We start from the raw sequence: 13,030 nt of genomic DNA, 5'->3' as shown, positions 1-13,030 counted from the left end.
ATTTGCTCCTCTTAAAATCTCCACTGTTTCTAGTACTGTGCTGGACACAAAACAGATGCTAAGCAACACTTGGTGAATAATAAACAGAATTTGTCCCACTAAAACTCCTGGGTGATAGGCATGAGACAATATGAGGGGTCACTATAGTGGTAGCAGCAGATAAGGCCACCTCTAGAGCTGTAACCATGAGGGAAAGAACTGGGCACAGCAACAGGAATTGGTCCCATCCATCTTGGGTCATGTTCTCAGGTAGAACAGCTTCCTTCATGGAGTCCACAGTTAGGCTAAGAAGGTATTTGGATACAAAAGCAATACAGGATCGGCCCCTGAGGCCCAGGATTGAAGCTGTAAGTGGGGCAGAGCCTGCTGATGAGCCCAACCTTAGGGAGCAGGACAGACTATCAGAGACCATGGCTGGATGGAGGGGGACTGTCAGTGAGCTTTGGAGGAGGTGTGAATAGACCCAGCTTTCACAGAGGGCTCTACAGTGAGGGAACCAGCATAGGAGATGAGGCACCCTTCAAGGAACGGGGTCGCCAGCCCTCCCCTAAGGCTTCTCACTCGATTTCCATGTGGAGTAGCTCCAGGAAGGCCGAGAAGGTCCCCATCTGATAGAGCAGGAAGCAGTTGTACCTGGACCAGTGGAGTACATCGACTTCTGAATCACATTCCCCAAAAGTGCCTAAAGGACCAGACAGTGCCGCAGGGGTTGAGGAGGAGGGGGTTATTCCAGTTCTTTCCACCCTGCCCCATGATCTGAAGACTATCTCCCAACACTCTGTCCAACAAGTAGGTTAACAAAGGACAAGTGCCCCCCAGAACTTCCTGGAATGAGGCAGGGGAGAGGAGAAGCAGTCTCCAGGGTTAGGTCCAATGTGCTCATCACTGGTTTGTCTTAAGTTTGAGTTCCCTGAGAAGCAGATCCAGAGATAAGGATTCAAGTGCAAGTAGTTTATTTGGGAGTTGACCCCAGGAACCATCGGTAGAGAAGTGGAGAAGTGAGATAGGGAAGAGAAGGCAGCCAAGAGCTCAATCCCAAGTGGGGAGAAGCTCTGGAAAACATAAAACAAACAACTCAGAATCATCCCACCCAAGAGGGGTGAGGTGGTCAAGCTGCTCATCCACTAGCCTCTGGCAGTCACTGAGGAATGCTGCTGGACTAGGGGAGAACATTAATTCCCTAGCACTTCCTGGCTGCCCTATGTGGGCTGCACAGAAAGCCCTCAGGCAAAAAGATGAAGGTACTGGCAGCTGGAACTTGGCCAGAGTGCCAGACCCAAGAGATAGGCTTGGGCACTGCCTTGTTTACTGCAGTCGTCCCTTCACCAGATGTCCACTCTCTTTCCTCTCCATTTATGATTTTTCTTTTACAGTTTTTTTAGCTCCCATCTAGTTGGTTCTGCCAACAGTCTTCTTATTTCTGACCTCAGGGCTTTCTTTTACTACTCCAGCTAGGCTCATTTTTCTTTCCAACACCTGGCTAATAGGTCTCTTCTGGGAAGCTTTCCTCAGTTAATCTCATTGAGTTCTGATTCTCCAAATTACTCACAGCATCCACTCCTCCTGCTATGTTGGCTTGGACCTTCTAAATGCCAATGAGAAACAATGCAGCGGGTCCACGTGTAAATTGGTGGCACCCTCCCTGCCTCCTGTCAGTGTCAGAACCAGGCCACAGCTGGTAAAAGAAACCTCCATGCTCAGCTGGTGGTACACTGTCAGCTTTGGCCACAGTGACCCTCTTGCTAGTCTCCACATAGGATTACAGCCCAGGCTAAGGAAAAAAAGAACCCTATAAGAAATCCTGGCATGTCTGGAAAGAGAAAGGCCAATTCCAAGGGATCCAGAACAGTACCTACCATCATCTCCTCATCTTTCGCATAAGCACAAGGTTACTTCTAGCACATGACAAGATCTGTCCTCAAGAGACAGGAACCTTCCCAGCGTGGCCTGCCTCATCCTAGTCCTGCTAACACCATCTCTCTCTCTCTAGTGTCCACCCCTCTCAAGTTGGCAAAGCTGGCCACTCACCTTGGGCCAGGTAGAGAACAGCTCGGGCCACCTTCAGTCGCCGTTCCCTACTGACCACCTCCAGCCGGTCCAGAAGTCCCATCACATAGGCCTTCTGGGCATCTTCCTCCAACTCCAGCCACTCCTTACCCTGCACTGGGAACAGAAGGCCATACAGATCTAATGTCAGCTGTTGCCTCCCCTTCCTGGAAAGGCTCCTGATGATAGCATATGTACTTCTGATCTCAGCCCCCCCAATAAATTCTTCTCTTCGAAAGCTTTCCTTGTTTAGCTGAGAAAGAATAAGGGATGGGAAAAGTAAAAAACCCAAATGTTCTGGCCCACTACAGAGCCTCATCTTCCTCCACATCCCCTCCATTTCCGCTTCCCCCTCCCCAGCCTATACAGTTCTATCTCTCTGCCTTTCCTCAAGGAGTTCCCTCTATCTCCCTATGTATCCAATTCCTATTCATCCTTATAGGTTCAATACAAAATCACCTCTTTCCCACTAATGCTCCAGCCAGAAGCTCTGTCCCCCATGATACGTTTTACTTCTCTAATGACACTTCCCATTTTCCTCTTGGCCTCAGCTAGTTTTGTGACGTACACATCTCCCCTCTGCTATCTGACTATAATTTCTTTAAAGATACTGTAAATTCACCGTCACCCCTGCCTCCTGCATCTCTGGCACAAAATGGGTACTCACCACACATTTGCTGAGTTGAACACTGAATTGCCACTGACCAAGTAAGGAAATGGAGGTCTGAGTGGATCACAGGGTGGGCACATGAAATTATTACCAGATGCTATGAGGAGTGAGGCAGAATTGGAGACAGGGATTGAAAACTAAGGTCGAAGACTAGGCTGGGCACAGGGTTACCAGGCAGCAGGGAACCAGTCCAGCCCCACCTCCCCATTCCTCTGTTCTCTGGGCCCTTGACATCAGGGAAAGGGACCCAGTTCAGGCTTCTCTTGCTTCCACTCCGTGACCTCTGCACTTGAGATATAGAAAACTCTGTGTCCCATATGCAAAAAGGAATAGAGAAGTTATATGGCTATGGAGAGGATGAAGAAGGATCATACTTTATTTTAGGCTTTTTCTAGATCAGCCTTGAATATCATGGAGAGAAAAAGCAGATCTCTATGAATAAGGATCTGGGATCACCTTGGGTCTTGAAGTCTTCTTCAAAGCACCTCCTGTTAGTGGTGAATTCCGGGTGTTCAGTGTAGCTATACAATTCTGTGGCAGGAAAGATAGGACAGAGTCACAAACATTCAGCAGATCCTTATAGAAGGGGCCTGGGGTGGAGAAGGTGGTATGAAAGAGCTAAAGCTTCCAACACATTCCTGTGTCCAATTCAATCCAGAGTCAGCTTCCTCCTTTTCAGAGCAGTTAAAAATAGCCACTTGTGTCCCTGGGTGATTAAACCATCAAACCTGTCCTCCTCCTGCCAGCTGGCTGCTACAGCAGAGAAGGCAGGCTCCAACATTTGGTGAGGGCCAGGAGGAGGGCTGGAACAGAGAGGGCTGAATGTCATCACTGCTGGTTCTTAGGGCTGCAACCCCTTCTGCTTGTCAACCCAGACTGGGACTAATCCTGTCTCTAGGGAAAAAGGGGGCAACACAACTCCTGAAGTTTAGAGGCAAGATCCTTGTGCTATTCAAGGAGCCAGTTCATTCTCTCCCTGCTGAGTTTCCTCGAAGGGTACAGAAGTTTACGTTCCTGCCCATGGCCACCCGGGCAGAGGCAGAATCAAACCATATAGAAGCAGCTTTGATTGCCAAAGGGCGGCCTGTGCCCAGGAAAATCTAAGTTTGCTGACAGCAGCCTCTCAATACAAAATGCAGACAGCTTATGAGAAATAAAAATGCCCTTTCCTACACACACACACACACACACACACACACACCCCAGAACATTATACAAGTACGCTCACCTTACAGAGAACGAAGAAGTGAAGTCATTAAGCCAATAGGTGCTTCCTCAAAACTCTGCTCCCTAACTAAGACCCTTGCTGGAAATTTAACTAGGTCACAGATAATTCACAAAGCAAGAGAAATTCACTTATATTCCAGCCAGCTGTCTAATGGTCAAGAAATACCTTGTCTGGGAGCCAGGGCTTTTGAGTCCTGAGTTCCAGAATCCTGGAGTGACCAGAAACAAATCCCAGTTCTGTTTGTTAAATTCTTCAGTCATTAGTGAGTAGTGTAGATATATATATTTTAAGAGTAGGGCACAAACCCAGTTAAAACAGGGAGCAAGGCTCTTAGGTACTGAACTTTGCTTTTGTCTTATTTTTAAAGTTTAGATCATGAACTTTTCATATACTACAGGTAAATACAGAGTACATAAAAGACACTGCGTTTATCTTCTACTCAGATTAAACAAATGTTAACATTTGTCATATTTGCTTCAGACAGCTAAAGTCCCTTCTTCCTTCCCAGTCTTATTTTCCTCTCTAGAGATAATCACTATGATGAAACTGGTATGTATGCTTCACATGCCTATTTTTATACTTTTAGTACATATCTATGTGCCTGTAAACAACACATGATATTGTTCTATTTTTCAAGTTTTTATCCAAGCAGTATCATATTGTATAAATTATTTTTTCTTAGAAGCATTTTTTATTATGTCTTTCAATAGCTTACATGAAAAGCAGTGTGATGAACACATCCATTCACTTAACTGACACGGTTCTCAATCAAGTGTGCAACTAGACTTCCTAGAAACATCTTTTAGACTTGTGTGTTTAAGCAGTTTTTTTGATGCCTGTAAAAATTATTTTGTCACCGTTTCTTCTCCCCTTTAATATGTTTTTAATATTTATTGACATTGAAGCATATTGATATAGATCAATTATTTTAATGACTATACAGTAGCCTAACATATTGATATACTGCAGTTTCTCCATTCCCCTACTAAGTTGTTTTCAATTTTTCACAGTGGCGACAATAAACATCTTTGTAAGTGTTTTCTTGGGCCCAAGAATTTCTTTAAAGTGTACATCTAGAATCGTTGGGTCATAATATGTGTGAATTTGACTTTGCTAGATATAACTAAACTGCTTTCCAATTCTATACTCTGTTCCCTCATGCCAAGCCATGTATAAAAAGTACTCATTTCTCTGTACCCTCACCAACCCCAGGCTTTTAAATTTTGCATCTGATGATTGTTGAATAATATCTCACCATTTTAATTTGGTTTTCCCCATTTCCTAACATAATTGAATATCTTTTCATATATTTACTGACCACATGGTTTTCTGTTCTGTGAATTCCTATTCATATTCTTTGACCATTTATCTATAGTCTCTATTGGGATGTTCATTTCTTTCTCTCTCTATGTGTGTGTGTATTCATATTTTGGATTCTAACCCTTGGTTAGTTATTAAACTTAGCTCTCTATTTCTGTCACTCATCACAAAATTTATTCCTTATGTTTATTCACAAGAACTTCTTTAAAAGCGTTTGTCTCTTTTCTCTGAAAAAGCCTGTCTTAAAGTGTCACTTTCATGTGACAGAATATTTACCTTTCACATAATTTCCACCCAAAGCTCATTTATTAATAATTGGCATTTGTAGCACATGTAACATGGAGGCCCTTAATGCAAGGAGATCACGTTTAGCCAAGCTAAAAATCCAGAGAGAAGCAGTCCAGCACTGAAAGAAGAATGGGATCACTCAACCCCAGCTCAGAAACATCCAAGCAGAGCTCCACGGTGATGGATATAGATGACATGTTCAGCTTTGCTCAGCTGGCCAGTTGTCTACACAGTTTTTCTTCAGACATTGCTGAGACTTTAATAAGGGGCAAGTATTAGGGGAAGGGGGTGAGATGGAGGTAGAAAAGAAAAGGAGAGAGAGATGGAATGGGAAAGCAATGGAGTGGGTGGCAGAAAGGGGCACCCAAAAGATATGGGTGACTATGGGAAGAGAAAGAAAGGAGAAATGAGGAGAAGGTGGAGAGAAGACAGATTTGAGAGTGCACCAAAAGAGAATTAAAGAAAGGTGAGCAGAAAACAGGGATAGAATGAAAGAATGGAGAATGCCATACATAGCCAAGGAAGCATTCACAGAAAGAAATGTGAAAGCAAACAAAGAGATACTGACCACTGGAAGGTGTAGAGAAGTGGGAATGTGGAGAACAGTCTGTGCTCTATAGCCACTTGCTGAGAACAGACAAGCTGCCAGGGGAGAGCACAGGCATCTTCCCTCTCCTCCTGGCCAACCTTCCACTCTTTACAGACCCATCTATCTCATACCTGACAACTCTGCTGCGTGCCCATCTGTGTCTCCATACTCAAATTCCAGGGTAGGGCAGTCCACAGAGCCCTGTAATGGAGAAATCTTCGTGGTAACTTGGGAAAAAGGCTGACAAAAGGAGATCACACCCTCATTTCATTTTCCACCTCTCTTGGAGGCCAAAGTTAGAGGAAGAAGGCAACTAGGAGGGTTCCATCTGGGCCTTTCATCCAAGAAGTACCCTCCTCCAAGCCAAAATTAGAGGCTCAGTGTGGGGCTGGGCTGAAGATTCCTATATAGAATCAGAAACTCTGGGCAAAGGACCAGGATCATGAACAGATATGAAAGCTACAATCTGTGCCCATATCTGATCTACATAAACACAGACCTGAAGAACATCTAGCTGATCTCTAGAAAAACAAGACGGATGAAAACAAAAGAAGTAAACTGGATTCTGACTTCAGCTCTGTCATTAACCCATTGTATGATTTTGTATGATTTCATTCTGTGGATCATAGTTCCTCATATATAAAAAGACGTCCTTAGTTCCAATATTCCACAATTTTAGGACTGTCAAATAAGGTAGCATTTCTACTTCAAATTGTACTAAAGGGTAGATTTCCTATGATGTTGTATGTAAAAATTTATAATACCCTTTTAAAAGTATTTTTAATATAATCCTACACCCGAACCTCTTTAAGCATTTTGGGATAGATTTTTCCTACCAATATATTAATAAATATGAATTTAAAAAAATTTGAATCCCAGGTCTTGTCACATACTATGTGATCTTGAACAAGTTACTTAACCTCTTTGTGCCTCAATGTAGTATAAAAAATGTATTTGGTCTTTGCCCCATCACCCACCTTCCTGGCACAGAGCTCTTAAAACCTTTGGAATTTCCTGAGTAGTAGGAGTGCCTGTTATTCATAAGGAGCTCCTGTCAACCATACTTGAGGTTATGCTAATGAGGTGACTTAGAGTGAGAATTTCAAAAAAGGAGCTCCAGGGAGGGGAGGAGGCTGAAGACTGAGTTCAATCAAGTGGCCAGTGGTTTGACCAACCATGACTAGGTAACGAAACTCCATATAAAAACTCTGGGGCTTCCCTGGTGGTGCAGTGGTTGAGAGTTTGCCTGCCGATGCAGGGCATACGGGTTCGTGCCCTGGTCCGGAAAGATCCCACATGCCGCAGAGCGGCTGGGCCCGTGAGCCATGGCCGCTGAGCCTGCATGTCCACAGCCTGTGCTCCGCAACAGGAGAGGCCACAGCAGTGAGAGGCCCGCGTACCGCAAAAAAACACAAACAAAAAAACTCTGAAACAATGTGATTTGGGCACACCAATGTGCTAGGAGGGTAATGCCGCAGAGAGGGCATGGAAATTCTGCACCACTCCACCTCCATACCTTGTCCTATGCCTCTCTTCATTTTGTTCCTGAGTTGTATTCTTTATAATAAAATTGTAGTCATAAATATAGCACTTTTCTTAGCTCTGCGAGTTGTTCTAGCAATCTATCGAACCTGAGGGGGACAGTCATGGTAACCCCTGAATCTATAGTTGGCCAGGCAGAAGTGCAGGTAGTCTGGGGATTCCACTGTGGCTGACATCTGAAGTGGGGGCAGTCTTGTAGGACTGAGCCCTTAACTTGTGGGGTCTGTGCTAACTACGGGTAGTGTCAGAACTGAATTGGTATCAGGGAATTGTTGAAAAATGACGTACTCAGTTTTCTCATCTGTAAAATGAGGATAATTCATAGGGTCATTGTAAGGACTAAATGAGATAATAGAGGAAAAGCACTTAGCACACAATCCAGCACCTGGTAGCACTATGTGGACGGTTACTCCAAGAATTTTACTTACTCTACTTATGATTTTAATATGATATTATAAAGGAATTTTTCTCATACTATAATTTTTTTAAAGATAAAGGTTCACTTTTTAAAAAATGAATATTTATTTATTTAGGCTGCGCTGGGTCTTAGCTGTGGCACGCAGGATCTTCGTTGCCACATGCAGGATCTTTGTTGCAGTTTCCTGGATCATTAGTTGCGGCATGCAGAATCTTTAGTTGTGGCATGCATGTGGGATCTAGTTCCCTGACCAGGGACCCCTGCATTGGGAGTATGGAGTCTTAGCCACTGGACCACCAGGGAAGTCCCTGTCTCATAGTATTATAACTGTCACTTTAAACAGCTAAGAGAAGAGTTCTCTGATGGCCTAGTGTTAGGATTCTGGGCTTTCACTGCCACGGCCTGGGTTCAGTCCCTGGTGGGGGAAATGAGATCCTACAAACTGCACAGCACAACCAAAAAAAAAAAAAAATTTATTAAAAATAAATAAATAAATAAACAGCTAAGTGGACAGATATCTATTGGCTTACTTAACCAATTCCCTATTGTTGAACATATGTTTTTAATTTTTCTTTACTATATACATGAAGCTGTAATACTCATAAATTTTTTTCATATTTAGGATCTTCTCTGACAGATTTTTATAACGGGAATGAATGCATCAAACCTTATGACAATTTATATGGCTCTTTGTACATGACAAGTTGTTTTCCAAAACCACTTTATGAATTTACACTGCCAAAAAGGTGATTCATGTTTAAATCCACTATAGCAAAGATTTCTAAACTTCTGGATTACAGGGACCAGTAAGAAAAAAAAAAAGGTGGATGGTGGAGAATGACATAAGGTTGTTGATGTTTTATTTTCTAAGTAGAAACTTTAAAAATCTCTTAAATATATATATAATTTTAAAAAATCATTTAATACCCCCAAAATGCAAAAGACAAAATATCAGAATAAGAGCCATTAAAAGCAGTGAAGCTTTTTTTGACTGTAAGTCGAAGTATAAGTAAACTTTACGTCATGTCCCAACACACACAAAACTGGAACAGAAGTTTAACAAAATAATATTTACCACTACTATATGTGATAAACCAGTACTTCCAATTAGTCTATTTCTTTAAAAAAAAGTTGGTCTCAACTCACAGGTTACTCCCTACAGTTTGAAAAACATTGTTTTAAATTACATACATCCTTTAAATGTAACGTATTGAACTACATTTTATGAAAAACTCACTTCAATGCCTTGAATTTTCCTCATTTTGCTACAAACCAGTTAAACTTTGTCAAGGACTTTGGGAACGACCTGAAGCAAGAAATCTGGCTGTAAGAGGTCTGAGGTGAATCTTTTGGTTAGGTTAAGAATCTTTTTATTAAGCAAACAATCATTCTCTAGCTTCCTTTTAAGGTTAGGATATCCATACACTAAGCCATTGGAAGAGGGTAGGTCAATGGTGCCCCTATAAACACAGTGATGTACGAGGCTCTGTTGACTTGTGCCAACAGTAATTCTCTTCCAGTAATTCCTGAAGCCCTAGAGAGGAAAGAAAATCATCTTCCCCAGGACTGTTTTCCACAGGAATGCAAAAGGAGGCAGGGAAGGAAAAGCAGATAGTCATCTATCTGAGAGTCAAGCAGAGAGTCTGGCACCTGGGTGTTGTGATAGGGGACGTATTGACAGGTAAGAGCAGCTCTCCTGCTGCAGTGGAAGGTGAAGGAAAGCTAATGTTTCCGGCCAACCTTTGGGCAGGCAATAAGCTCAGATGGTGAGGATCACTGTAGTTGTTCATTTCCACATGAAAAGTGCAGCTGCAGACAATCAGGCAGTAAACTGGGTAAACTGTGGTGCAGGTGGAAAGCTCTGAGTCTCTGGATACTGAACTCACTGGCAAGAGTAAAACTATCAGAGCCTTTTCCTGAAGGAAGACTTGATAGGTAGGGAAAAGGCCTCCTGGTTCAAGAGGAGTTTTAATTCACCCATAGAACATAACATTCCGAAATTATTTTATTCACTCCCACACTGTCTCTGCACCCCGACTGTGGAGAGACCGCTGTATCCCTAGCACCTAAAGCAGTGCTGGGCATATAGAAAGAACTCAACAACTGTTGAATTAATAAAAGACTCATCCCCCTGCCCCACCCCCCAAAAACCATCTGAACAAGAACGATGTCTCTATGGGGGAAGGAGAAACAGGGTGCCCTAAAAGGCCAGATTCGTACTGAGGCAGGGAGGGTGATGATATGGTGCATAAAACCCTGATCCAGTATGGCAGGAGGGCTGAGCTCTGCCTCTGAAAGGTGGTGTGATTTGGGGCCAGTCTTTTCACCTCCTCCACTTCTCTCTTTTATAAAATGGGATGGATTCCCGCTTGTCTGTATCAAAATGGAAAGCATACATGAAATCCCTTTGAAACGGAAATACAATTCAAATGGTAAACCGTGGACTGGGATGCCTAAGATCTGGCTTCTACTACCAGTTCTGTCCCTTGATGATGATGATAATATAGTACTAAGAGCTACTGTGCGCTAACCAACTACATGCACCGTGCCTGCACTGAATTAAACATTTCATATTCAATTATCTCATTTTGACTTTATCGCAACCTTCTGAGGCAGGTAGTATTAACCTCATTTTACAGAGGAAGAAACTGGAGCTCAGAGGCTGGCAATCTGCCAAAAGTCACACCAAGAGTAAATGGTAGGGCTGGGATTCAAAACCTCAAAACCTGCTCTGACTGAACCCAAAGCCTGGTACCCCTGGCCACTGTGCCAGATGAATGACCTTCGGCAAGCTACTTTTGTCTCCCACTTCCGTCAAAGCAAGGGCTAAAACCCGGTGACCTCTATAGACCCTTCTACACCTGACATTTTGTGGTCTGATTCCCCGCTCAGATCCGGTTCTGCTCTTGGCTAGCTGATGGAAGCTGGCTGGATGAGGGGGTTGGAGTGAATGTTAATTCACTCCTTTCATCCTCCTAGTTAGGGTTTCTTTTAAGAAGAGGGAACATTCATACTCCTCTCTGTGGGTCTGTATCGTAGCGGGGGGGGGGGTCCATCCACTCGCTCCGGTACTGCCCCGCCTGACTCCTGTATCATTAACCCTTACAGGGTGGGGGCCTGATGTCCGTGGAAAGTGCTCCCTCAAGGGCTGGCCAGCACACGGGGGGAAGGGGAAGGGCCCAAGTCACGCGGCTGCTCTGCTCGGCTCGGGACGCCTCGGGGTGGGAGGGCGGCTGCCCCCACGCCGGCCCCTTTTCACTGCGGCCGGGCTCCGGCCTCCCACCCCTCAGGCCACTCACTTCACCTCTCCGCGCCTGTTCCTCCTCCGTAAATCGGCCTTACGAATTACCACTCCGGGGGGCTACAGCGATTAAGCGAGATAAATATGTGAAAGTATCCGGGACTCTGGCTATCAGGCTCTATCTTCGCGCCCCCCGAGGGAGGCCAGAGGGCTAGAAAGCCCCAGACCCGCGGCAGGAGACGGACGGAGAGGGTCAGGGGCTGCAGAGGCCGGAGTTCAGGCTGCGGCACGGGGCGCGCAGGGGTCTCCCGGCGGCGGAGGGGCACGCGACCGAAACACCTCAGCCAACGCTTCTTGCCCCGGGCGTCTCCCGGCCCCAACTGAAAGCTCTCCGGGCTCCTCACCTCCGACTCCCGCCGCTGGCTTCTGAACGTTTCCCGGCCTTTAGGCGCCGCTGGCTTCCCTTTGCCGCCGCCGTTGCCGTTGCCATAGCCATTGGCAGGCGGGTTCCCGGACCCGGGTGCCGCGGGGTCCTCCATGCGGCTCTCCTCACCAGCTCCCCTCTGCCGCTCTGCGCTCTCTGCCACGGGTTACCCCACAGCCGCCGCGCGCCGGGAGCCAGGCCCCGCCCCCTCCTCAGCTATTGGTTGAGACCTTTCTCCGCAGCCCCACCCTGCAGCGCGATTGGCTGTTCGACCTCTCTGAGCGGGACTTGGAGGGGGCTCATTCAAGGGATTTTTTTTCCCATTCCCGCGGCGTCGCTGGTAGCCTGACACTCCGCTGTCGGCTCTTAGCTCCACCTCCCACGTCCTGGGCCTTGAGCTCTAGGTGGTCAGCTCTGCTGCTCACTAGGTGTCCCTCAGCCCTCACCCCCTCCCAAATAGCGACCGTTTTGGGGAGCTCCAGTCTCCGCCTGCTGCTCCACTGCAGTCTTCGTTTCCCCAGTATCACAGAACTCTGCCCCCAAGTCCTGGCTCCTGAATACTTTCCAGATCCCGCTTCAGTCGAAGGGGCCACCCGCCAGGGACACCGCAGGAAACGAGCGACTCTCCCTCTCTGGAAGCTGAGCTTTCAGAGGCGAACTCATTCCACTCGGAGTGAGGGCTTGACTGGGAGACTGGGGGTTGAGGGGTGGAGCGGGGCGTTTTTACTTCACTGAAATTGCTGGTGCCTTTCCGGGCTGGCCATCTGCCTTTCTCTGCTGAAGGGGTGCATCTTCCTCATGGTGTGAGCTAGGGAGTAAAAGTTGATTGGAGTACAAATCCCCAGAGCCACCTGTGCCCCAGTCCTTTCCTTCATTCTAAGATCCTTCCTAAGGGCTCAGTGTTACCTGGGGCAAATGAGGCTGTGTGGTTTGCCCACTTTGGAACTTACGTAAAAAGCGTCTTACAGTAAATATGTGTGCAGTCTGGGATAGTAATAGAAGCCCCAAACAAGTTGGGGGGGGGGGATTGTTGAACTGCCACTTTGTTCCAGGCATTGCACTAGACTCTTTCCAGATATATCTCTCCTACAGGTTGTTTTCACTAATCCAATATTACTGACAAGGAAACCGGGACTCTCAGAGACTAATTACTCCTTGTTTGCAGTTCCCAAGGTATCATATTCTAATATCTTGTTCCAGTGTCTCTCACTGGAGGAAACTCTGCTCTTCTCTTGGCTAACTTCTATTCTTCCTTAAAAATTCT

General features: G+C 45.6%; 1 protein-coding gene across 3 annotated transcripts in view; it reads right to left on the bottom strand.

Annotated features, from left to right (window-relative positions):
- The window catches only part of STRIP2 (striatin interacting protein 2), a gene marked incomplete at its 5' end in the record, with an annotated part of 47,247 nt that extends 35,366 nt beyond the window's left edge, over positions 1-11,881 (bottom strand). For all 3 annotated transcript variants that reach the window (XM_079931904.1, XM_079931903.1, XM_079931905.1), the window contains 5 exons: positions 562-682; positions 2,029-2,163; positions 3,173-3,247; positions 6,273-6,342; positions 11,747-11,881. In XM_079931904.1, coding sequence (XP_079788030.1) covers positions 562-682; positions 2,029-2,163; positions 3,173-3,247; positions 6,273-6,342; positions 11,747-11,881 — 536 coding nt within the window. The remainder of the gene's footprint in view (positions 1-561; positions 683-2,028; positions 2,164-3,172; positions 3,248-6,272; positions 6,343-11,746) is intronic.
- Between the last annotated feature and the right edge of the window lie 1,149 nt (positions 11,882-13,030).

This window comes from Stenella coeruleoalba (assembly GCF_951394435.1).
Source record: "Stenella coeruleoalba genome assembly, chromosome: 9".
Classification (NCBI taxonomy): Eukaryota; Metazoa; Chordata; class Mammalia; order Artiodactyla; family Delphinidae; genus Stenella; species Stenella coeruleoalba.
The sequence above is the reverse complement of the archived record's forward strand: the minus strand, read 5'-3'. Positions and strand labels throughout refer to the sequence as shown.